Source organism: Pan paniscus, chromosome 18 (assembly GCF_029289425.2).
Source record: "Pan paniscus chromosome 18, NHGRI_mPanPan1-v2.0_pri, whole genome shotgun sequence".
NCBI lineage: Eukaryota > Metazoa > Chordata > Mammalia > Primates > Hominidae > Pan > Pan paniscus.
The window spans coordinates 59522957-59549878 of record NC_073267.2 but is presented as its reverse complement, the minus strand read 5'-3'; the positions used below and the strand labels follow the sequence as shown (position 1 = coordinate 59549878).

General features: G+C 43.6%; 1 protein-coding gene across 4 annotated transcripts in view; it reads right to left on the bottom strand.

The window, feature by feature from the left end:
• HEATR3 (HEAT repeat containing 3) overlaps nt 1-26650 on the bottom strand; it is a 40501-nt gene extending 13851 nt beyond the window's left edge. The window contains exons 1-11 of one of the 4 annotated variants that reach the window (XM_014341756.5): nt 26344-26650; nt 26074-26246; nt 23739-23826; nt 22316-22428; nt 19898-20007; nt 16897-17037; nt 13570-13847; nt 8557-8647; nt 8293-8450; nt 7933-8015; nt 6233-6369 (exon numbers count right to left, since the gene is read on the bottom strand). In XM_014341756.5, the coding sequence (XP_014197242.1) occupies nt 6233-6369; nt 7933-8015; nt 8293-8450; nt 8557-8647; nt 13570-13847; nt 16897-17037; nt 19898-20007; nt 22316-22428; nt 23739-23826; nt 26074-26246; nt 26344-26481 (1510 nt within the window). In that variant the 5' untranslated portion in view covers nt 26482-26650. Of the gene's footprint in view, nt 1-6232; nt 6370-7932; nt 8016-8292; nt 8451-8556; nt 8648-13569; nt 13848-16896; nt 17038-19897; nt 20008-22315; nt 22429-23738; nt 23827-25630; nt 25651-26073; nt 26247-26343 lie in introns of those variants that run through there. The other 3 variants (XM_014341757.5, XM_034940124.3, XM_055100804.2) reach the window with 3 other exon arrangements.
• Between the last annotated feature and the right edge of the window lie 272 nt (nt 26651-26922).

The window sequence follows — 26922 nt, the reverse complement described above, 5'->3', positions numbered from 1 at the left end:
TGGCATGAACCCGGGAGGCGGAGCTTGCAGTGAGCCGAGATCGCGCCACTGCACTCCAGCCTGGGCGACAGAGCCAGACTCGTCTCAGGAAAAAAAAAAAAAAAAAGAAAAAAGAAAAAAGAAAAAAAAAGAATGACCTGGAAGAGGTTCCTTAACCTCTCAGCTAAGGTTCCTAAATCTCAGCTTCCTCAGCAGGACAATGAAGTAACAAGGCCTGTCTCATAAAACGTGGTACCTAACAGGCACTCAAAAATCAGAGTGAAGTTGTTAATAGCCTGGACCTCCCAGGCTCAAGCAATCAGCTCCTGCCTCAGCCTCCCGAGTAGCTGGGACCACAGGCACGTGCCACCACGTCCAGCTAATTTTTCTTGTATTTGTAGAGACGGGGTCTCATCATATGTACAGGCTGGTCTCAAACTCTTGAGCTCAAGCAATCCACCCGCCTCAGCCTCCCAAAGTGCTGGGATTACAGGTGTGCACCACTCCGTCCAGCCAATTTGTTGCTATTAAACTTCAAAAAGTTACCATATTGACTGCGAAGTGTATATATGATTAAAGCTCTACGTATAGCCCTATAAAATTATGAATTTATAGATTTATGAATTGCACACAAAGAGGTGATTCAATGTCTTTACTCTCCACAACTTTGAACGATATTTTTTTTTTTTTTTTTGAGACAGAGTCTTGCTCTGTTGCCCAGGCTGGAGTGCAGTGGTGCGATCTTGGCTCACTGCAAGCTCCGCCTCCCAGGTTCACGCCATTCTCCTGCCTCAGCCTCCCGAGTAGCTGGGACTACAGGTGCCCGCCACCACGCTTGGCTAATTTTTTTTTGCATTTTTAGTAGAGACGGGGTTTCACCATGTTAGCCAGGGTCTCAATCTCCTGACCTCATGATCTGCTCGCCTCGGCCCCCCAGAATGCTGGGATTACAGGCGTGAGCCACCGCGCCCAGCCAACTTTGAACAATATTTAAGAATTTGTAGCATGTCTAAATGTAGGTACATCATCAACCCACAAGTAATTATACTCAGGTGAATTTTTCAGACTGATTTAAAATTTTTTTATTATTTTTTTTTTAGATGGAGTATCACTCTGTCGCTCAGGCTGGAGTGCAGTAGCAAGATCTGGGCTCACTGCAACCTCCGCCTCCCAGGTTCAAGTGATTCTCCTACCTCAGCCTCCCAAGTAGCTGGGATTACAGGCATGCACCATTACGCCCGGCTAATTTTTGTATTTTTAGTAGATATGGGGTTTCACCATGTTTGCTAGGCTGGTCTTGAACTCCTGACCTCAGGTGATCTGCCCACCTTGGCCTCCCAAAGTGCTGGGATTACAGGTGTGAACCACCACTCCCAGCCTGAATTTTTTTTCTTATTTTTAATTAATTAATTTCTTTTTTGAGACAGAGTCTTGCTCTGTCACCCAGGCTGGAGTGCAGTGGTGCGATCTTGGCTCACTGCAATCTTCACCGCCCAGGTTCAAGGAGTTCTCCTGTCTCAGCCTCCCAAGTAGCTGGACTACAGGCACACACCACCATGCCCAGCTAATTTTCGTATTTTTAGTGGAGACGGGATTTCACCATATTGGTCAGGCTGGTCTCAAACTCCTGACCTCAGGTGATCCAACTGCCTTGGCCTATCAAAGTGCTGGGATTACAGGTGTGAGCCACCGCGCCTGGCCACCCAGCCTGAATTTTCAATATTCTGATATGGAATGGAAAATATATCCCAGAATGGGATACTACCATTTTAATTATAACTAAAAAAGAACGTTCTGATTCTCAAAATCTGGAAAAACAGAGAATCCTAAATGATTTCAGAACTCATGTAATAGAGCCGAATGACAGACTGACCCAATATGAAATACAACATTGCTAAAAAACGCATTGATGTTTTGAAAACCAATAGCTTTTAATGAAGGAGACAAAGAAATTAGTGCTTTTGAATGTAAGGACCAGATTGTACTAAAATGTGCTCCTTTTATCTCTGATATCAGACACAAACATAAATGTAGGTATGTACAGAGTATCACAAATGTTATAACTACTGTATTCAGAACTGTATTTAGCATTAAAATTAAAACAAGTTAGAGCAGTAGAACAATCATACCTTTAACTCTCAACCATAACACAAAACAGCAAAGATCTTTAGCCCCATTCTCCGCACTAAATTCTCCTTTTTTTTTTTTAATTGAGATAAGAGTCTCACTCTGTTGCCCAGGCTGGAGTACAGTAGCACAATCATAGTTCATTGCAGCCTTGACCTCCTGGGCTCAAGCAATCCTCCCACTTCAGCTTCCTTGGGACCACAGGCGCAAGCAAGGTACCACTCCTGGCTAATTAAAAAACCTTTTTGGAGGAGACAGGGTATCACTATGTTGCCCAGGCTGGTCTTAAACTCTTGGGCTCATGTGATCCTCCCAATTCAGCTCCCAAAGTGCTGGGACTTCAGGTGTGAGCCACCGTGGCCAGTCCCCACTAAACTATCTTGTAACAATTCCCACTATCCATATAGAACCCATAGGATTACATTATTAATAAATCCCAAATGCTTAGAAGGACTGTATTAGAATATCATCTCTAGGACGGGCACAGTGGCTCATGCCTGTAATCCCAGCACTTTGGGAGGTCGAGGCGGGTGGATCACAAGGTCAGGAGTTCAAGACCAGCCTGATCAACATGGTGAAACCCGTCTCTATAAAAATACAAAAATTAGCTGGGCGCATTGGCAGGCACCTGTAATCCCAGCTACTTGGGAGGCTGAGACAGGAGAATTGCTTGAACTTGGGGGGCAGAAATTGCAGTGAGCCAAGATCGTGCTACTGTACTCCAGCCTGGGAAACAGAGTAAGACTCCATCTCAAATAAAAGAAAAAAAAAGAATATCATCTCCAAATATAAGCGATTATCCTTTATCAAATTCATTCTGATAACAAAACATTCTGTTACTCCAAAATAAATAACAATGACACTACTTTTCAAGTCATTTTGATTCTCCATTTCTCCGAATGCCAATATTAGGTGATACGAAGGCCACAGATGGGATACGAGTATGGGCCCCAAGCAAGCTGGACAGCCCAGAGGTATTGTAATGGCCCTCTTCCCCCAGCAGTAACCATCCAAACCCATTACATAGGCAAGGCCAATTCAGACTACCAATCCCTGGAAGTAACTGAGCACATGTCATTAGGTGAATACATTTTCAAAATTACTATTGTGACAGTAACGTGTGGTAGGCGATTTCTACATAAATATCATCAAGACCCTCAAGATACACAAAAGCATTCTTAACCTAGCAGCATGTCACATTCCTGAACCTTAAAAAAAAAGATGATGTCAAGAATAGACATGAAATGGGAATTTATTTAAAATCAAAGTGCTTAGTTATATTTTCCCACAATTCAGAAACTTTCCATTATTTCTCCAGGACTCAGCTTGGGGCAGTTTTCCTGTGATCTTTGCAGTTAATAAATGTGCTGGCCTCAGTGACCACAAATAACCAGCAGAACCAGGAGAAACATACCTGAGTGCTTTCACTATAGCACAGGCACACAGGGAGTTTGTTTCAAGTGAAATAACCTCTGTGTGCTGCCTGGGGATGGGACCGGGGGTACCTGGACCAGACTCTCAGTGAGAAATGGCCCAGAGCTGAGAGATGGCAACTTGTGGAACCAGGGCTGCCAGGGTTACCTAGAGCTTAGGTAGGGCTTGGAAGCAGTGAGAGACTTGGGGTCCTGCTCACCTGGGACCCTGGCTGTGGACTCCCTGCCTGGCTCTGCCCCCTGCCTCTACTCAGGGGAATGGGTGGGGGTGGGCATGAGCAACAGCAGCCCTCTCACTCCCACCCCACAGGACATCTTGCTGGGCTGATGGGAGCCAGAATGCTTGCAAAAGTTGGGGAAAGTCCCCTCCCCGTTTACCATCCAGATCTCTTCCAGGTTTAGGAGGAGGCTGGGAGACAAATACAAAGCTACAGCCATCATCTGGTCTGCTCACACTGACGAGCCGCCTCTGTACTCCAGTGCTTGTCCCGTCCTGCCCTGGAATGGGAATGGGACTAGCACTGCCCATATCCTGACTATATCCTGTCCTGGGCATGGCTGGGCACAGCTTTCATGGGATCATTCCAGCCAATGAATGCACAGCCAGGGAGTACTTGAAAGGTACACCTGTTAACTGATCAATGTTGAAAGGGTGGCAGAGACAGCTCAGTAACCACATATGGGTTTCTGAATATTTAATTACTTAATTTTTAAAGATTAATTTAGAACTTGAAAAACATGTACCATTAAACACACAGCACCTCTTAGGAACTTGACGGAATGTAAAACAGATGTCTAAACAACTGGGGACCAACACTTGAATGGATGTTGACATAAAAACTTGTATTTAGTTAAAAGTGACTCTCTTTTGATTTTTTTTGAAACGGAGTTTCACTCTTGTTGCCCAGGCTGGAGTGCAATGGCGCGATCTTGGCTCACCACAACCTCCGCCTCCCGGGTTCAAGCGATTCTCCTCCCTCAGCCTCCCGAGTAGCTGGGATTACAGGTGCCTGCCACCACGCCTGGCTAATTTTTGTATTTTTAGTAGAGACAGGGTTTCGCTATGTTGGCCAGGCTGGTCTCGAACTCCCAACCTCAGGTGATCCACCCGCCTCGGCCTCCCAAAGTGCTGGGATTACAGGCGTGAGCCACCGCGCCTGGCCTGATCTTTTAAGAGTTCAATTCTTGGACTTAATGTTGTGTCTGAAAAGGAGGATAAAATATATGAAGAATACACTGAATATAACACAATGGAATTATCTTATTTGCCAGTGTAGAAAGCAAGTATCTTCACGTTTACCCTTAAGTTGGTGTAGAAGCAAATATCTTCATGTTTACCCTCAAAAAATCCTGAAAGACACCTGGAACCTCAGCAGCTGAGAGAGAGGGGCAGATTCCCACCTCCCAGGCTACCCTCGCTCCAGCAATGGATACTGGGTGGAGTAATGTGGAGAGTTTTCCTTCAGTATAGAAAACACCACTTGTTCTTCTCTCTCAGTCTCTATTGTTTTTGTTTGGTTTGAGCTCCTATAGTTTAATGTGGTCAAGTTAAGTAAGATTTTACTATGAGGAACTATGAAAATCTGTTAGAAGAACATGCATTGGACTTTGTACAGCTAGTTTTTGTTTTTTTTGTTTTTCCCTCCAAGTGAAACCTACAGCTAGGTCATTTAAAAGAATATTTAATTTAACTCTTCTATCTCTATAGATCTTTGTGTGCATATGAAATTAATCCGTATCAGAGACCTGTAACTTAGAGAATCAGATCCTACCATGCAAAGGTGTTTGAAGAAAGATACATGTTAGATGATGGCAAGGTGTAGAATTGTGTGGATGGTATTCTACCATTTGCCTTACACACACGCACGCATGCCCGCATACACACGCTCTCTTATACATGGAGAATCTCTCTGGAAGGATACACAAGTAACTGGTGCAACAGTAACTTGACTCTGGGAGAGGAACTGGGTGTGGGAGAAAGGAGGGAGGCTTTCCAGTTTCTGTCCTCTAATAACTTTTGAATTCTGTACTACATACATATATTAATCAAACTTAAATGCTTATAACTGGGAAGAAAATAATAGAAAATTACTCAATTATTATTATTATTATTTTGAGATGGAGTTTTGCTCTCGTTGCCCAGGCTGGAGTGCAATGGCACAACCTCAGATCACTGCAATCCCCACCTCCTGGGTTCAAGCGATTCTCCTGCCTCAGCCTCCCGAGTAGCTGGGATTACAGGCATCTCCACCACCACGCCCAGTTAAAGTTTTGTATTTTAGTAGAGGGGTTTCATCATGTTGGCCAGGCTGGTCTCCAACTCCTGACCTGAGGTGATCCTCCCGCCTCGGCCTCCCAAAGTGCTGGGACTACAGGCGTGAGCCACCGTGCTTGGCTGAGAATTATCCAAATACCTTAATGAGGCCTTTATGATATTTATGATACAGCCTTGACTGGCCTGATATAACTGGATGCAAACAATTTTAACAAAAAAGAAAATTATAAGCCCCCGAGCTGCTTGCATACCTCGTTTTGACTCTGTACCCCATGGCAACTATAAATACATGATTCCTGTGTCTGGGAAAGGTTTCTGCACATTGGATGACAAACAGTATACATTTACAAAATCCAAATTCCTGCCCCTTCAAAATTCTGTTCTGTCTGCGTAGTCTTTAGCAATAAAGTCTAAATACCTGGTTGAGAAAAAAGCAGCTGTGACAGATGCTGTGCAAGTGTCTGAAGGGCTGCGGCTCCTCCCAGGTGCTCCACATCCAGGAGGGACACAAGACTCTGGAGACAGAAGAGGGCTCTGCACTGAATAGTGTTCATTCTGGAAAGGAAGTGAAACAATGCCATCTGATTCTCCAGAAGTTGCCCATCAGAATTCAGTATTAACTTTTAGCCTAAGCTTCACGTTCTGACTGGAAATAATCTGTAAATACAAGGTATCTATGGCAGTTAGCAAAGAATCACAAGGTGAACTGTTTTTTGTGTTTTCTAAAATTTATCATCATTTTTTAGACAGGGTCTTGCTCTGTTGCCCAGGCTGGAGTGCAGTGGTGTGATCACAGCTCACTGTAGCCTCAACCTCCTGAGCACAAGTGATCCTCCTGCCTCAGCCTCCTAAGGAGCAGGATTACATGTGCATGCAACCACACCTGGCTAAGTTTTTTATTTTTTGTAGATAGGGGTCTTGCTATGTTGCCCAGGCTGCTCTGGAACTCTTGGCCTCAAACAATCCTCCTGCCTGTACCTTCCAAAGTGCTAGAATTATAAGGTGAACTGTTAATCTGCCAAATCAAACTGCTTGAATATTCACGGCCTCTGATACACAACTCATTCATGAGTCATGAGGAATATGTTTTAGAAAAATTTCTATGTAGGGTAGCATCCTTAAAATTATAATTTTCTTCAGACAGGGTCTTATTCTGTTTCCCAGGCTGGAGTACAGTGTCACCATCATAGCTCACTACAGCCTTAGACTGCTGAGCTCAAGCAATCCTCCCACTTCAGCCTCCTGAGTAGCTAGGACTACAGCTGAGTGCCACTATGCCAGGCTAGTTTTTGAATTTTTTTTTCTTTGTAGAGATGGGGTCTTGCTATACTGCCCAGGCTGGTTTCAAACTCCTGGCCTCAAGTGATCCTCCTACCTTGGCCTCCCAGAGTCCTGGGATTATAGGTGTGAGCCACCATGCCCAGCCTAAAATTATTTTTAATTGTGAAATGTGACATATATACGGTTAAGTACACAACATACATAGAGAGTTTAACAAACAGTGTATGAAGCCAAAACCCATGCACCTGGGAAAGAAATTAACACTGCTGGACCCTGAAAGCCCCTGTATCTCTTCCATATAATATCCCACCTCCCTGACACCTACAGGTAAGCACCATACAGACTTCTATGGTAAACATTTCCTTGCCTCTTTTTTTTTTTAATAGGTTTATCACCAAGGTATGCATCCCTGAACAAAATAGTTCAATGTTGCCTGTTTCTCAACTTTGTAAAAACTGAATCACAGTGTGTGTATTCTTTTATGTCTTGCTTTTTTGGTTCAACAATGTAAGTTCCATCCGAGTTGTGAGTAGCTCTAATTCAGATCCCTTTTACTGCTGCATGTATTGTACTGCGTGATTTTGTCAAAATTTATTTACCATTCTAACTCTGATGGACAACACGTTTGTTTATGGGTTGGGGCAACTGTGACACACACTGCTATGAACACTCTCATATACATGTATTCTAGGGCATGTGGGCACATATTTTTCTGGTATATATACCCAGGAACAAAACTTCTGGGTCCCAGGGGGAATCAGCACCTTCTATTTAATAGCCCATCATTTCATAAAATAAAATAATGACAAATGTTTTTGAAAGCAGAAGAGTTCTTACTTTCTAATCAAAGGTTTCCAAGTAGGGTTCCTAGAACATAGGTCAACTGCAATGCTGTTTGGAAAGGCAGTTTTCTCAAAAATCTAGATTTAAAAGAGGCAGTAAAGCAAAGGTTAAAGAGTAGTCATTTAACACGATTCCCTTACATAATTCCAATATATTACTCCTAAGTGAAATGGTTAGGCTTCATATAGAATGACCTTTTCGCCTATTTCCAGTACTGTTAGGCTCAGCTTTGTCTCAGATCTTACCACCATCTACAACCTGGAAGTGTGAGCTTGCTTCTTTTGTACACAAAATGAATACCTTGCTTAAGCCTTTCCCATGCTCCACGGTAAGCCTAGAATGAAAATGGATTACCTTCTTTGGGATGAGGTAGTTGGTGAGAGCCGTGTGAACCTCATGGGAGAGGCAGAGGGGAGAAAACAGCTGTCCCCCGCACTCACTGAAGGAATTCTCCATAAATGCGTCACTTTCATCACTGCTAGAAAGCTCTTCCCATTCGTCATCAGAGGGATCTGGGAAGCGGGCAAACCACGCAGAACTGGAATAGTTAAGAAAATCTCCACGGGAGTTTCCCTCTTGGCTCAGGGGGAAAATGTCTAAATGTAAATGTTAACAAACCTTCATTGCAGCACATGTTGACAATAATTTCCAGAGCAGTCTGTTGGGCTGTCAGCAATGCTATAGTCTCTCTCAGTTCCTTGTCAGTGGGCTTAAAAAAAAAAAAAAAAAAGTAAGTGACCAACTCTCAATGGTTGGGAAAATGTTTTTGGGGAATTTCCTTAGTGAAAGCCTACTAGAAGATTTTTGCGCTTGGAATAGAGCACACGGGGAATGGGGTAGGTAAAAGAAAAGTCATGAAGTGCCAGAAGTACAAATGAGCATTATAATTCCTCTTGGTACAGTGGAGCATGCCCCCGTTAACTGGGTTTCCATCTATCTGCATGGCTATTCCCCAAGCGTCACTTAGTTAGCTGGAGAGAACAGACAAATATTCAGGAATTCTGAACAGAATTCACCCTGAAACTTATCTACTGTGTCAAGAAGTAGCTGGGCATACTAAGATTTAAACAAGAGTTCATTTCAGACACCAGGCACTTAGAAACACCAAACCTGCTTTTAGATGCTTAGCTTAGATGTCTTTCTTGGAATGGCTGCGCTAACACACACTACTAACGAGCCCTTAAGTGACCTGGAGAACTTGCTATGGAGCAGACAGACTTGCTTCCTGCCTTTCTTTAAAGACTATAATAAAGCATTTCTCTAAGACTAAAGAAAGAAGGAAGCTTTTTTTTCTCTGAAAACATACAACGCCAACTTAAACTTAACATTATCAACCAACATTTCTTAAAATGGGTAATATAAATTTATATAACCTTAATTATCAAATTGTCTATGGAAAGTGAAATAACCATACTGATATTCCAAAACAGTACATGAGCTAAAAATAATGTATATTTTACTATTTGAATATTTCCAAACTTCAGTTTTCAATTGTCTTTTTTTTTCCCCCTTAGAGACAGAGTCTCACTCTGTTGCCTAGGCTGGAGTGCAGTGGCACGTTCATAGCTCACTGCAGCCTCAAATTCCTGGACTCAAGCAATCCTCTTGCCGCAGCCTCTGAGTAGCTAGGGCTACAGGTGCATGCCACCATGCCTGGCTAATTTTTTTAATTTTTGTAGAGACAAGGTCTTAGCCAGGCATGGCGGTGCATGCCTGTAATCCCAGCTACTTGGGAGGCTAAGGCAGGAGAATCCCTTGAACCCAGGAGGCAGAGGTTGCAGTGAGCCGAGATTGTACCACTGTGCAACAGAGTGAGACTCCATCTCAAAAAAAAGAAAAAAAGGAAAAAGAAAAAAAATTTACCTGCTTTTTTTTTTTTTTTTTTTGAGAGATGGGGTCTCAGTATATTGCCCAAGCTGGTCTTGAAATCCTGACCTCAAGTAATCCTCCCACCTCAGCCTCCCAAAAGTGTTGAGATTACAGGCATGAGCACCATGTCCAGCCCCAGTGGCTTCTTTGTGCAACAATTTAACTGTAACTTCTAAGCATATTCTTAAAAAAAAAAAAAAAAGCAAATTGCTAATTCAATAGACATAGCTCAGGGATTCCTAAATTTGAATTCTACTTATTGGTAGCAAGAACCTATATAAAAATCATTTCTATTTGCTTTGTGTGTGTGCTAATTCAACTAAATATACATTTATTAGAGGAGATTCAAAGCTAAACAAGACATGTTGCTGCTGGGCTCTCATCCACTTAAAATATACGAAAATCTGGCTTATTCTTTTTTATTCTTTTTTTTTGGAGACAGTCTTGCTCTGTCACTCAGGCTGGAGTGCAGTGGCATGATCTCGGCTCACTGCAATCTCCGCCTCCTGGGTTCAAGCGATTCTCATGTCTCAGCCTCCCGAGTAGCTGGAACTACAGGCATGCACCACCATTCTCGGCTAATTTTTTGCCTTTTTAGTAGAGACAGGGTTTCACCATATTGGCCAGGCAGGTCTTGAACTCCTGGCCTCAAGTGATCCACCCACCCTGGCCTCCCCAAGTGCTGGGATTACAGGCGTGAGCCACCATGCCCAGCCGAAGATCTGGCTTAAAAGGAACTCTGAAATTAAGCTCCACCTCTTTATGTAACTCTCTTGCTCAGAACTTTTCTCTGCTTCTTACTGCTATCAAGCTGACATAAAAACCAATTTAGAAGAAATGTTATGACATCTGAGATTTGCTTCAAAATAATCAGTACAGAAAAGACAGCGTGACGGGAACTAGATGAAATCAAATAGACCAGACTTTGAAAATTGGTAACTGTAGAAGCTGGGCAGAGAGTACTCTACTTTTGCATGTGCCCCCACAAAAAAACCAACTTGGGTTGAACTGCTCTTCTTTTATATCTTTGTGGTTATACCTTCTTAAGTTAAATGATGCAGTTTTGATTCTAAAGGAGTGCTGCAGAAGACACTGGATAGTGTGGAAGACCACAGCTGAATATAATTTGTGTTCCTGGCATCCTACTGGCACTTAAACACTGGCTGGCTGACCGACTAGCAAGTTAATCATCCAGTCTAGTCAGTTATGTTAAGAACACTTTATTCTCCTTTTCTTCTTTTTTTTCTCCTCTACCCCCCGCCCCACCACCGCCCACCACTACAATCTTAAGGAAGACTTTATTTCTATTTGTATTTAGTTTTATTTTTCTGAAACAGAGTCTCGCTCAGTTGCCCAGGCTGGAGTGCAGTGGCGCGATCTTGACTCACTGCAACCTCCACCTCCCAGATTCAAGTGATTCTTGTGCCTCAGCCTTCCAAGTTGAGTGGCTGGGACTACAGGCACATGCCACCACACCTAGCTAATTTTTGTATTTTTAGTAGAGATGGGGTTTCACCATGTTGGTCAGGCTGGTCTTGAACTCCTGGACTCAGGCAATTTGCCCACCTCAGCCTCCCAAGGTGCTAGGATTATAGGCGTGAGCCACCACACCTGGCCAGAAGACTTTAAAAAGCCAGTTTTTACTATAAGAAAACACTGCATTTTTATAAGCACCAAAATAAAAGTAAAAAGAAAATAAATTTCTACATATCAGTTAAATATCAATCATTTTTCAACAGTGGCACTTCTATCTAAACCTTGTTAGACTTGGGTCTCATCCCCAACCTTACTCCCTGTAGAAGGTCCTTGGAAGCAAGGCTGGAGGTGGGGACAATCACACAAGAATGCCATTCTCTCATTCCCAGCAAGGGATTTCAGATCCTTCAAACAAAGTATATCAGATAGGATCAACAGAAACCTGAGTAGGATGGTGCCCACAGCTGAAAATGACCCCATAAGCCCTGATTTATCACATCCCCTCTTTCCATGCACAGGTATGAAACAGGTTGGGTACCATGGTGCACGCCTATAATCCCAGCACTTTGAGAGGCCGAGGTGGGAAGATCGCTTGAGACCAGACAGCATAGTGAGATCTCATCTCAAAATAAACCAATAGTAATAAAATAAAAAGATCTAGGCTGGGCGCAGTGGCTTACCCCTGTAATCCCAGCACTTTGGGAGGCCAAGGCGGGCAGACACCTGAGGTCGGGAGTTTGAGACCAGCCTGACCAACATGGAGAAACCCCATCTCTACTAAATATGCCAAGTTGGCCGGGGGTGGTGACACATGCCTGTAATCCCAGCTACTTGGGAGGCTAAGGCAGGAGAATTGCTCGAACCTGGGAGGAGGAGGTTGCAGTGAGCCGAGATCACGCCATTGCACTGCAGTTTGGGCAACAAAAGCAAAACTGTCTCAAAAAAAAAAAAAAAAAAAAAATCTGTGAGCAACTCAAGTTCAGGGTGGCCTTCCCATTTCTGTTATTTGTCCCAGCACTTAACACAGTGGTTTGCACCCACAGTTTGCTCATATGAGGGGAAAAGTGGTTCTATCCACATTTTGGTTTCTTTGAAACACCATCAATTTACGCTTCCCAAGACATCATGAACACAGGTAAGCATGAGAGGACATGATTGCCTCCTTCCAACTCAGCCTTCATCGTCCTTCGGCAGCCTCCTGACTGGTCCTCCTGCTGCCAGGCCCCTGTGCTCTCCCTTCCTCCAGCTGCCTGAGTGATCTCTCCAAACACTAACCTGCTTTTTCTCACCCCCTCCTTTATGACACCCCAGGTGTTCTGTCTAAACGGCTCTCTCTGGCAGCCTCTTCCTTAGCTCTCCCACAGCGGCTGAGTCACAAGGGCTTACTCCACAGATACTATTTTCTTAGAAATCTGTGCATGGCCACGGCACTGTTCTCAGCGTAGGCCTTAGAGCCGTGGTTTTATGTGTCTGTCTTCCCAACATGGAGGAAGTTCCTGAAGGCTGGAAATTACATCTTAATCATCTTTTTATCACCAGCGTCTAGCACAGTGCCTGGCATACATTAGGAGCACAGTAAATGTGAACCTGAATGAATAAAGCCTCACTCACTGTGCCCCCTGTCTTCCTATTTGCTCTCCTCCTTAACAAAGTGTTCTCCCAAAACACTTTGGGAGAACTTTCTCTCTCTGCAGACTGTGTCAGCTGAAATGCTTCCTGCACCTAAGATTGTTCCCCTTTACTGCAATATCACACCACCAGCACAAGTATGCCACCATCACCGACTCCAAGAAAACTACAAACCATCATTCATCTCACAGTCACCCAACCTCTTTGGATCAGTACTGGATAAATGAAGGTTTGGTTTGCCACCTTGATAAGGCTACATACTAAAATAAGAGGCAAGAATGCAAGGGACAACTCAGGCAAAGTACAAATTCCTTTAGTTTGAAGACAGTCTGGCAGACAGTATGTAACAGAAGTGGGGAGAAGCAAGAGTTACGAAGGTGATCATCTATTTCTAAAGTGTTCCAAAAGGATAGGTCTATCCCATCTCTGAAACCTTCTCCTGCATATAAAACGATTCACTTTAGACAAGAGATTTTTTTCCCCCTTTAGGAGATTTTTAATGACATAAAGAGAATCAACAGGAAAATATGACTCATTTTTACCAAAACGCACTTTATAGCTAATTTTGCTATAACATTTTTCTGCAAAGCCAAGGATAACTGCTGGAAAAAAAAACAGCTGTATTAATCCATATTTGAGAACAGCAACCTGACTTACCGGAAGTAAATCTGAAATGAAAGTTTTCCTTCTGACTCTTCTTTTATGAGAAATTCCTTCCATTTCATCATCTTCAATCAAATCATCCCCATTAGTGTTCTCTAATATTTCCTCAGCCTCTGCAGCAGTTTTTAACCTTTGCGTTTCAGCCTCTTTCATTTGAATAACCATTTCACCAGCATCCATTCCCAAAACTTCAGATAAGATCTTTAGTAAGGCATTTATGATTTCTGCTTGACTCTTGCATGGAATAATATCCTTTAGATTCCAAATTGTGCCTGGGAAAAAAACAAGCATAAGGATAAGAAATGCCGGTGAAATATTTTACTAAGTTTAAGTTTTCACAAGACTGGAGCTTTTAAGGCCAGTGTAATTTCAAAAAATCTCAGCCTTACTGCCTTTGTTCATTATTTATTAAATATCAATGAGTTCTGCACTGAGGCAGTGCCCTTAGTTATAACCCTGCACAATCACCTCCCTTCCTTGGCACACAATGCCTTTCTCTGATACACTGCATTATCAGCAGACCCAGAGAACACTGATCAAGTTTCTTTTAAAATGACAAAGTGAGTGGCATCACTTTCTTTCATTGTAACCTAAGCTGCTCTCCTCAGCAGCTTCTTATATTCCAAGAGTGAAATGGAATGTACTAAAATTCCAAGGTTGGTCTGACATATAAACATGAGAGTAGGTTCTTAATTTTTTGATTATCAAAAAAGAACAGGAGCTATCATTAAGTAGTCAGAGTAATTTTTTTTTAAGTTACTACAAAAATAAAAACACCTCCTGACTATAAACCCAAAAGAACTGAAAGCAGGGACTTGAACAGATTACAGTCATTTTTGCCAGGTGCGGTGTCTCACCCTGTAATCCCAACACTTTGGGAGGCCAAGGTGGGAGGATCACTCGAGGTCAGGAGTTCGAGACAAGCCTGGGCAACATGGTGAAACCTCATCTCTACTAAAAATACAAAAATCCGCCAGGCGTGGTGGTGGGCGCTTGTAATCCCAGCTACTTGGGAGGCTGAGGCATGAGAATCACTTGAACCCAGGAGGCAGAGGTTGCAGTGAGCCGAGATCTTGCCACTGCACTCCAGCCTGGGTGACAGAGCAAGACTCTGTTTCAAAAAAAAAAAAAAAAAAAAAAAAATTACATCCATTTTCACAGCAGCCGTATTCACAATATCCAAGTTGTAGAAGCAACCCAAGTGTCCATCAACAGATGAAGAGATCAACAAAATGTGGTATAATACCTACAAGGCAATATTATTCAGCATTAAAAAGGAAGGAATTTCTGACACATGCTACAACATGGATGAACCTTGAGGCCACTATGCAAAAAGAAATAAGCCAGTCACAGAAAGACAAATTCTGTGTGATTCCACTTCTATGAGGTGTTTAGAGGAGTCAAGGAATGGTGGCTGACAGCAGCTGGGGGAAGGGGAAATGGGAAAAATTGTGTTTAAAGGGTACAGTTTCAGTTTTGCAAGATGAAAAAGAGTTCCGGATTTTTACTGCACAACAATCTGAATGTACTTTACACCACTAAAGTATACATTTAAAAACAATTAAAGGCTGGGTGCTGTGGCTCACGCTTGTAATTCCAGCGCTTTGGGAGGCCAAGGTGAGCAGATTACAAGAGCTCAGGAGTTTGACACCAGCCTAGGGAACATGGTGAGATGCCATCTCTACAAAAAAAAATACAAAAAATTAACTGTGGCTGGGGACTGTGGCTCACGCCTGTAATCCCAGCACAGGGAGGTCGAGATGGGCCAATCACTTTAGGTCAGGAGTTCGAGACCAGCCTGGTCAACATGGTGAAACCTCGTCTCTACTAAAAAAATAAAAAAATTAGGCCAGGCGCGGTGGCTCATGCCTGTGATCCCAGCACTTTGGGAGGCCAAGGCGGGCGGATCACAAGGTCAGGAGATCAAGACCATCCTGGCTAACACAGTGAAACCCCGTCTTTACTAAAAAAAAAAATACAAAAAATTAGCTGGGCGTGGTGGCAGGCACCTGTAGTCCCAGCTACTCGGGAGGCTGAGGCAGGAGAATGGCGTGAACCTGGGAAGCGGAGCTTGCAGTGAGTGGAGATCGCGCCACTGCACTCCAGCCTGGGCGGCAGAGCAAGACTCAGTCTCCAAAAAAAAAAAAAAAAAAAAAAAAATTAGCCAGGTGTGGTGGTGGGTGCCTGTAATGCCAGCTATTCAGGAGACTGAGGCAGGAGGATCGCTTGAACTCAGGAGGCAGAGATTGCAGCAAGCTGAGCTCGCACCACTGTGTTCCAGCCTGGGTGACAGAGCAAGAGTCCGTCTCAAAAAAAAAAAAAAATTAACTGGTCCTGGTGGCATGCACCTGTAGTCCCAGCTACTTGGGAGGCTGAGATGGGAAGATCACTTGAGCCCAGGAGGTGGAGGCTGCAGTGAGCCAAGATTGCACCACAGCACTCCTGCCTGGGCAACAGAGGAGGACTCTGTCTCAAAAAAACCCAAAACGATTAAGACGGTAAATTTCATGTGTATTTTTCCACTATTAAAATAAAAAAACAGGCCAGGCACAGTGGCTCATACCTGTAATCCCAGCACTTTAGGAGGTCAAGGTGGGCAAATCACCTGAGGTCCCGAGCTCAAGACCAGCCTGGCCAACATGGTAAAACCCCGTCTCTACCAAAAATACAGAAATTAGCTGAGCGTGGTGGCGCACACTTGTAATTCTAGCTACTTGGGAGGCTGAGGCATGAGAATCACTTGAACCTGGGAGGTGAGGTTGCAGAGCCAGCCACCGCACTTCAGCCTGGGTGAGAGAGCCAGACTCCATCTCAAAACAATAAAAAATAAAAAAAGTAAAAAAGTTAAAAAAAAATCTCTCAACATAAATTATCTCTGCAAGACTAAAGGGCAAGAAGAAAATAGATACATAAACTAAATAAAGTACATACTAAACAGACCTTCAGATAATTTCTTACTTCTGTATTCAGACATTCTGCAGAGAAAAGAGTTGGTGGTTAAAAAAAAAAAAAAAACTTATGGAAAACTAAGTGGTCAATTTCTGAAATCACTGGTTCATAAATAAGTGGGGATCCTGACAACAGCATCTCTTTATCAGGTTAACAGTAGTTTGTTAAATTAGAAACAAATCTATTCTACAAGGATTTACAACTATAGACAACTGCTTGAAGTAAGGGTCTCTTCTCAGATATTAAAATTTTCAGAACAGATAAAAGCACAGAAGACCTAATGTGTTGAAATGAATGACTAAATTTTGCCCCCACCACATCCATACCAAAAGCTACTGAAACAATATACTATGCCGTAAGGCTAAATTTTACCTGCTACCAATGTCTTCAATAGAAGGGATTCCATGGAACTGACAGGAGAAAGCAGTGCTGATTCCAGCATGTTCAATGCTGTAGCACTGAAAGACTTCAGCAGCTCTGGGTTATCCTCAGTCACTGTCTGCAAACAATATGCTACGAGGCAAAAAATAAATATTTAGAAACAAATGAATTCTGCTTTGGATAATTTACACCAGTATAACTCATCAATAAAACATTGTATCATTACCACTTCATTAGACACATGTAGGTTTTGCAAAATATATATGCTTTATCTCAGGGTGATATGCGCAAATGAGGCTTCCCAAACTATCAGTGCTGGAAAAGATCATGTTTCTTTTCTTTTTAAATTTCTAATCCTGTACAGATCTATACTTTTTTTTTTTTTTTGAGACAGTCTTGCTCTGTCACCCAGGCTGGAATGCAGTGGCGCATCTCAGCTCACTACAACCTCTGCCTCCCAGGTTCAAACGATTCCTTTGCCTCAGTCTCTCAGGTAACTGGAATTAAAGGTGTGCGCCACGATGCCTGGCTAATTTCTATATTTTTAGTAGAGACAGGGTTTCACCATGAAAGCCAGGCTGGTCTGGAACTCCTGGTCTCAAGTGATCTGTCCGTTTCGGCCCTTCAAAGTGCTGGGATTACAGGCATGAGCCACCATGCCCAGCCAGATCTACACTTTTTACAAAATACAATTAAAAAGACTCTTTTTTTTTTTTTTTTTTTGAGATGGAGTCTCGCTCTGTCGCCCAGGCTGGAGTGCAGTGGCACAATCTTGGCTCACTGCAAGCTCCGCCTCCTGGGTTCACACCATTCTCCTGCCTCAGCCTCCCGAGTAGCTGGGACTACAGGCACCCGCCACCATGCTTGGCTAATTTTTTGTATTTTTAGTAGAGATGGGGTTTCACCTTGTCAGCCAGGATGGTCTCGATCTCCTGACCTCGTGATCTGCCCGCCTCAGCCTCCCAAAGTGCTGGGATTACAGGTGTGAGCTACCACGCCCGGCCTAAAAAGACTCTTAAATGCGGCAATGTCGTTACTATAAATGTTTATAAAAGTTTATCCTCAGGCCGGGTGCGGTGGCTCATGCCCGTAATCCCAGCACTTTGGGAGGCTGAGGCAGGAGGATCACTTGAGGTCAGGAGTTGCAGACCAGCCTGGCCAGCATGGCAAAACCCCATCTCTACTAAAAACACAAAAATTAGCTAGGCATGGTGATGCACGCCTGTAATCCCAGCTACTTGGGAGGCTGAGGCAAGAGGATAGCTTGAACCCGGGAGGCGGAGGTTGTAGTAAGTCGAGATTGCGCCACTGCACTCCAGCCTGGGTGACAGAGCTGAGACTCCATCTCAAAAAAAAAAAAAAAAAATTTTACCCTCAATTTATGTACTTATCAAGGACCAGTAGCAAACAGCCTTAGGTTTTGGGACGTCTGGCTTCCTTTAAATTTATCATGACCTTCAAAGTTAGGGTTATTTCTGGCGGAGCAATAGCTCTTTAAGAAAAAAAGTAGTTTATATAAAAGTATGAGCAAATTAAGAGATGTGTAAAATATTAAATCATGCCCATCAAAATTACTCAAAATGCATGCTACTGCTGTGGTTGATGATACATTTATATAGAAATCCATATATATGCGTTTCTGTACATATATCCAAATGTAATATCTTTGTCATTAAGAAACTAATTAAATTTACTTTAGCCAACAGCCATGACTGCTACCATACAGGTTCAAAAAAAGTTATATGAATACATGGGATGGAATCTTATAAGTTCATTTTACTATATGTAAGCATTGCTTGACTTTAGAAGCAAAAGTAATAATGTATTTTTAAAAATCATTAATCTAGCTACATGGAGAAGGAAAACACTATTATACAATGCAAAATGACTATTCTAATCCATTTCAAAAATGCTCATTAAGGGGAAGAAAAACTAAAAACAGAAATAAATCTATAAGACTAAAGGCACAAAAATAGAAGTGATTTTTCTTGTAAAATATATGAACTAACTTTCCTGAAGTTCTCTTATTGTAACAAAAACTGTCCTCTGAGATTAAGTCACCTATCAATTTCCTAAAAATGGCTGAATCGTTTTTAAAATCCCCATTTACTCACAACTCTCCAGCCCCACCAAGATTCCATTTGGAGAAATGATTTTTAAAATTTTCTCAGTAGTATTTATTCTACTATTTTCCCTCAATTCTGTTCTCTTAAAAATATCCATTAGAGTCAAGAGAAACAGCAGTCAGGGGAATACACTTCTTCCTCCCCAGGAGAAATGCAGTTCCACAAAGGGACAGCTGGATGCCCGCCGTAATGATCGGTAGAAAAGAAATGCTCTCCCTCAATTGTTTCTCCACTCCCACCCAGAATTCTGCTGAGTTGCCTATGCTCTGACTTCTGCCTCCTGCCACTGAGCTGAGGGTCCCCAGTGGTTCCCCAGCCCAATAAAGAGAAGGCGAGGCAGCCAAGGCCACTGAAGTTGCTGGACTTTGCCTTCCCTGTCTCATGCAAGGCACGAAGGCCTAAGTGGAATTTCAATCATTTCTTTTCCTCTTTTTCTCTCAACAAAACTCAGGCCGTCAGTTTTCTGCTGGACGTATGAGATAGTAGCACAATACATTTAAATAAGTTTAGATTCCAATTAACTGGCTTAAAGGCCTGGTAGTTGTGCGTTACTGTTTCTTAGTAAATGGAGATGAAAACTTCAAGAATTAATAAAGGCTGCTAAGAATGGAAACAGGCTAGAAACCACATATCCTCACATAATTACCTTTCTCCCTTTCAGAGTCAAAAGCAGAAAAACTGAATGAGTAGGTAAAGAATTAATATTAATCACAGATTTAAGACCCAGAAAAAACAGGTGCTGAGCTACACATTCACATACAACGAAACGAAAAATCACTCCAGTGGAATAAACACGCCAAAGCTGCATAAAAATTTTTGAATAAGGCTACACATTCTTAATAAGTCATCACCTTTTCTTCACTTACCTACTGAAATAGCCAGGTCAACATTGGTAGGAAACCTACTTAAATACTTTAACACAATCTCCAAACACCCTTCTTTGTTGAATATAGACACTGCTCTACTACTGCATTCACTAAATTGAAGGGGGAAAAAAAAGTTTTACTATTCACATTTTAACAGTAGGAAATCAACCATAGCAATCCATAAAAAAACAAACGAGGCTTTATAAACCAAGGAGTTGGAATCAAACACCCACCATTTTTATCGATGAAGGAACTAACACCCATTCACATTCACTGTACATGAGAACTGGCTATCTATATTTTATTTCTATCACAATGGGACCTTTTCATCAATCTCTTTGCCATGATGCCAGTTTCCTTATAGGAGGTTAGAGCTGGAAGAGATCTTGTAAATCGTTTAATTCAACTCCCCATTTTATAAATGTGAAGACCCAGGCCCCAAGTGGTAAAGTGGCCCATCAAAGAGCACACATTTTGTTAGTGGTAGAGCCAGGCCCAGTACCTAGGTTCCCTGGGTCCAGGCTACTGTTTTTTCTTTCCTCTATACCACAATGATAACAAGTTAAAGGAGGATAAAAGGCCTCTATATTTATCACACAAAAACACAAATTTATTTTTTATTTTTTAACCTACTATATTTTAGAACATTAACAAAAACACACATTTAAAGGAAAATAAAATTATATTTTATTCAAGCCTTTTAGAGTGCAATTATAATTTCATCAAGCAGAATTTGCAGTCTACAATAGAGAAATTACAATAAGTATTTTTAAATTATACTACCTTTTAATAAAAGACTCAGCTTTCAGTGTTATGAATAAGCAAACACATTAAATACGAGTTAACAAGGCTAATTGTAATAATTGTATCCATGTTTCCAGAGGAAATATCCATGTTGTACATGTTTCCTCCATACATATAACATACACACATGACATGCTAACAGAGCTGACTAAATTATTAAACTAAATCTGTTATGTAATGAAAAATATTTCATATCTTCTATCTACCTACCTACCTACCTATCTAGTTATGGCAGCATGAAGGAGCCCACAGTCTAGTCAGGAAGACAAGGCATACGTGTGTAAAGATAATGTGAAATATAAATGATGAAACAAAAATGTTAAAAGTTATAGTAACTCAGTGATACAGACAGGGCTCATAGGTATTCAGAAAAGAGAAATCACCTTGGAGATATATTCAGATTCTTTTCAAGGAAATTTTTTAAAAACTTCCAAATGCAACAATTTCTATGACTTAAAGTTATCTGGTGCACAGAAAAACTGCACCCATCAGTTTTTGCTCAAATGCCATTTCCTCAGATCTGATCTAATATTTCTGGTGGAATGCATTCATTAAAACGAAATCACAGGCAAGGTCAGATTGCCACGTAGGCATTTCAGGATCCAACTTAATCTTGTACTCTAAGAAACATCTGTGCTTTTAGGTCAGCCACTGTAATTGCTGCTGACTGAAGATAAGAAACTGTGACAGAGTCTTGCTAGAAATGTGGGACATAAAATGGGGCAGAAAAAAGTAAATCCAGGTTGTGTTTCTAGCCATTTCCATTCCTAGCGGCAAGTCCACTCCACCCTCACCACTGCTACAATCACAGAATGGAGAGTGGCCTTCTTCCTCCTGGGGCCAAGGGAGCTCTTTTTAGGCATCTACTTCCCACTCAGACAGTAAGTGCCAGGAAAGAGAAAGAAAAGCACCAGCCAAGGTCTGTGGTCCCCATCTTAGTCTAGAGGCCAAACCAAAGCTGCACCTACATGTGGGACTGACCAGCTTAAAGACAAATTCTGCTTAGGGTGTACAAGAAGTCGGGGGAAAGGAGGAGCCACAGGTGCTAATGGTCATGATTCCTCCTATCTTTTGTCAGATGCAATGACTGGAGAGGAAAGCCGTAAAACAAAAGATGTAGTGATGCAGTAAGAAAACGGACTGGGAAGGAGGGTTGATCTTAGGTCACTTGATCCTGCCTCCTACCAAGTCTTTTTTTTTTTGAGACAGGAATTTCGCCCTGTCCCCCAGGCTGGAGTGCAGTGGCACGATCTTGGCTCACTGCAAGCTCTGCCTCCAGGGTTCAAGCGATTCTCCTGCCTCAGCCTCCCGAGTAGCTGGGATTATGGGCATGTACCACCACACTTTGCTAATTTTTTAATATTTTTGGTAGAGACGGGGTTTCACAGTGTTGGCCAGGCTGGTCTCAAACTCCCGACCTCAAGTGATCCACCCGCCTCGGCCTCCCAAAGTGCTGGGATTACAGGCATGAGCCACCATGTCCGGCCCCTACCATGTCTTAACATCCCAGATTAACAGGCCTACCAAGGGGAACAGAGATTCCTACACAGTATAACAGAGAATAGCAGCCTGGGTACTGCTATAGCAGGAGACTGTGTTTGGTAGGCATCTTACCATATATTCCACAGCACGTTCACAGTCTCATTGGCTATGTTCTCAATAGAATTTCTGTTCTGATCTTTTTTCTCCTGCAGAGACATCTCATTTGAATCCAGTCCAGCACTACACTGTAACCAAATATCATGATTAGCACCCTGGTTCCTAAGAAGAATTAAACAAATAGGGTAATGATGGTGATGAAACACAAAGGCTACACATCAGAAATTACCGTGGTTAACAAGCCAGTCGAATCCTTACAAACAGTAGTACAAAATCAATACAAAGTATTTTATCTAATAAACGTAATAAAAGACAGTAGGAAGGCAACAAAAGATGAAATAAGAGCTTCTACCTAGCACCTTCTGTTTATTACATAGCGCCTTCTAAAGTACTATTCTAAGCATTTTACACGTATCAAGTCATTTAATCCTCACAATAAACCTATGAGGTAGGTGAACTATTATTATCCCCAATCTCCAGCTGCAAATGGGAAAGTGAGGTACAGGGAGGCTGCTGAAGGTGTTAGATTAGCATGTGGTGAAGCTGGGATTCAGGCCCTAGCATTTGACTCCAAAGCTGGTGCTCTTAAGCCCCTCTAGTACAGCTCAGGAGACCCTCTAAAGCAGGGCTTCTCAATCCAGGTACTACTGAAATTCTCCACCAGAAAATTCTTTGTTGGGGAAGGAAGGGCTATCGTGTGCATTTGGGGATGTTTAGCAGCATCCCTGGCCTCTACCCACTGGATGCCAGTGGCAAACCCCACAAGCTCTGTAACAACCAATGTCTCCAGACATTGCCAGTTATGCCCTGTGAAGCAAGATCATACCCAGTTGAGAATCACTGCTCTAAAATGACTGATGCCTCTCATCAAAACTGGATATCCTTTATGTAGCCTTAAGTGAAAATTACCCATCAGTACAGAATAGAGGACCAGAGGCACTCCAGAGAGAGAGCTCCTTAACCTCTTGACTATGTCATGCAATAAGACTGGAATGAGATCAAACATGAGAACTTACTGTAATCTTCACAAGTTCCTAATGTCTGTGCCTCTGCTTTGTCATCTGTAAAATGCGAATAATACCTGCCTCATAGAATACTGTGAGGATTAAATTATATAATATCCAAAACATGAAAATAATACCTGGCACATAAATAAGCAATGACTAAATACTAATTATTTTTATTGTAAGAAGTTTAACATCTAAAGGAGTGAGTCTGTACAGTTTTAGGAAAGTCTTTTCCAACTATCATAAAAATAAAGCTACAAAATAATAGAGATTAGTATCAATAATGAGAGCAGATTGGTGTTTCCAGGAAAAGGAATGAAATTTCCCTAAGATATTTAGATAGAAGACAAAGTCACCAACACCAAAGTACTAAAAAAAGTCTAAGTTTGCATCCCAAAAGCTACCATCAAGATACTGTAAAAACTGCATACCTCTTTTAGCAGAGCAACCAGAGGGGTCATGATATCCTTAGTCACCATGTCATCACAAACTTCAAAACCTCCACAAGCACTGAGATTTCTACACAAGAAGTTTAAAACATGTTTTACTTTCACATCACATGTCACAGAACACTTCTACCCTCTCACATTTATTTCTATTTTTAGCCATATTTAAGGTTTCCCAGAGGAAATAGCTTATTGTTTCTGTCATAAGCTGCAGAACCAATCCAGAGATTTCCATCTGTTCTGATCCATGTTCTACAAGATATAAACAGACGACGCTGTCATATAACTTAGTTCTGAGGTCTGAAACAGTATACAGGTGCATGGCTACAAGAAGGGGAGAGGGGAGACTTTTCTCATGTGAATAAATCACATCATGTATGAAGGGACCTTTTCTTGGAATCAAGACTACAAGGGCAGGGCTAGGTGCTGTGGCTCACACCTGTAATCCCAGCACTTTGAGAGGCCTAGGTGGGAGGATCACTTGAGCTCAGGAATTCAAGACCAGCCTAGGAACAGCGGGAGACCCCGTTTCTAAAAAAATAAAATAAAATAAAAAGCGAACTGCAAGGGCAGCAAGGTGGGGCTATTGAGAATGACACCCCCTAAAGCAGCCCTGGGTAAATTTTAATTGGAAAGACATGACTTCCGAGTACACAGCACTGTGCTAGTCCCTAAGGATATGGAGATAGTCAGAAGATGCCCTCACAATGTGCCAGGATCCCCCAGCCTCTGTATGCTGTGGGAGGAAGGGAAGGGCTTTCCACATGCTGTTTCCTCCCTAAAGGAAGAAGAGCGTCTATCCCCCCTCCATCAACTGGTGAATGCCCATTCATCCCTCCGAGCTCACCTCAAGCACCACTCACTCAGTCTTCTTCCCTGAACCCTTTGTTTGTACCCTCTTTTAGCACCCTTTGTCATTACCATTCATTGTAATCATACACTTATGTAACTGTTTGGTTAATGCTTGTCTCCCTCAATACACTTTAAGATTTCTTAAGGAGAGACATTGCCTTGCTCATTACCCCATGCCCACAGCTTAGCTCAGTGTCTGGCACACAGTTGGCACTTTATACATATTTGCTATATCAGTGAATGAAATATAAATAACAAACAGAGACAGAGCTGTAAGAACTACAAATACTAACCTCTATTCTTGCCCCCTCTGCAGTCCATTCTCTGCACAACCAGCAGAGTGGTCTTCACAAAATGTGTTGCAGCATGTCACTTCCCTGCTTAGAGTTAAGTCCTCAGCCCTACACCATTGTACAGCTCATCCCTCTCTCCAGCCTCACTTCCTGTAATTACCCACCCCTGCTCTTCTCAGCCACCTACCTACCCTCTCTGCTGTTTAACCACGTCAAGCTGCCTGCTGCTTCGCTTCTTTGCTGTTGCTGCTCCCTTTGTGGGGAATATTCTTCCCCCTATTTTCCCATGCCTCCTGGCTCTCTCACCCTGCAGATCTCCTTTCACAAGTCATCTAAAGAGCACCTTTTTTTTTTTTTTTTGAGACAGGGTCTTGTTCTATCACCCAGGCTGGAGTGCAGTGGTGTGATCATAGCTCACTGCAGCCTCGAACTCCTGGGCTCAAGCGATTCTCCCACCTCAGCCTCCTGAGTAGCTGGGATTACAGGCACCCACCACCATGCCCGACTAATTGTTTAAAATTTTTCTACAGACGGGGTCTTGCTATGTTGCCCAGGTTGGCCTTGGACTCCTGGCCTCCAGTGATCCTCCTTCCTTGGCCTCCCAAAGCAATGGGATTACAGGTGTGTGCCACCGCGCCCGGCCCAAGAGCACCCACTTCAAACTTCCCACCCCCAACTCATCATCATCTCGTTTTCCCACAGCAATTCTCACTATTTAATATTATGTTTTACCTTTTTACTAGCTTCCTGTCTGTCTCCCCATCAACATGACTTGTGCCAAGACAGGGATCTTGGCTGTCAACAGATCTCGCTCAAAAGTCTTGGCTGCTCAAAGTCCCCTGCATCTAGAACGATTCCTGACACATGAACTGAAGAGTTCATCCAAGCAAGGGACCCTAAGGAGGGCTTTTGGAGAGTGTAAAACGTGCGCAAGGTGTGAGGGCAGGACGCCTGAGCAGGTGGACGCTGCAGGTGAAGCAGCCAGGTGGACAGATGAGATGCGGGGATACTGGGCTTCTCCGGAGCCTGGAGACTGGCTTCAAATCTCTGCAAACGGGAGACCGGGCCAGTGCCTGATGGCACACAGAAGGCGCTGGGTGACCGCTGCGACCGCCCGCAGCCCAGACGCGGGGGAGGCCAGCGATGGGCACCGCCCCGCACCCTTCCTGGCTCACCTCAGCGCGCCGGCTGCAGTCTCCCTGACGGCCAGGCTGGGGTCTAGAAGCAGCGGCCCGAGGCGGCGCACGGCGTCTCGTCGCGCCAGGCCCGGGAGTGCCGGCCGCTGCTGCACCAGCCGGGCCAGCCCTGCGCAGGCGCACTCGCGGACCTCGGCGCTCGGGTGCTGGAGCTGCGGATGAGAGCGAAAAGGGTCAGAAGGAGCGCAATGCGCACGCGCGCGGGGCAACCTCGTCTCGCCTCCCGGCCCGACGGAGCCCTCGCCTCACCTTTTCCAGCAGCTCCGCCGCCGGCCCGTCGTCCTCCTCGCCTCCGGTCCCATTCGCCGCCGCAGCCGCCTCAGCCTGACAGTCGCCCGTAGGGGAGAACTGAGGTCGCTTGAAGCGCTTCGTCCGGCTCTTGCCCATGGTGACGTGCGCTGTGCGGACAGACCACCGAGAGAGGAGGGCAACAGCCGGCGGTGGAGGCTGCCGCGCCGTTAACAAGGTCCGTTGCTGCTGCTCAGCTGGGCCGGCTGACGGCTGCAGCACACATGGGCAAGCCGTGCGCAGGCGCACGGCGCGTCGTCTGCCGGGTCGGGGTTGGGGCGGGGCGGGGGGGGGGGGGTTGGGCCTGGCGCCCGGAGCGCGCAGGCGTGGAAGAGGGCATAGGCGGGGCCAGCTTCGGCAAAGGGGCGGAGCCTTGTGGGTTTACCGGGTAAGTAGGAGGCTGGACTAGAATAGTAACGCCGACCCGGGCGAGAGGATCACTTGAGGCCAGAAGTTCGAGACCATCTTGGGCAACATAGGAAAACACTCCACTCCCTGTCCTCCCCACCAAAAAAATTAAAAATTATCTGGGCATAGTGA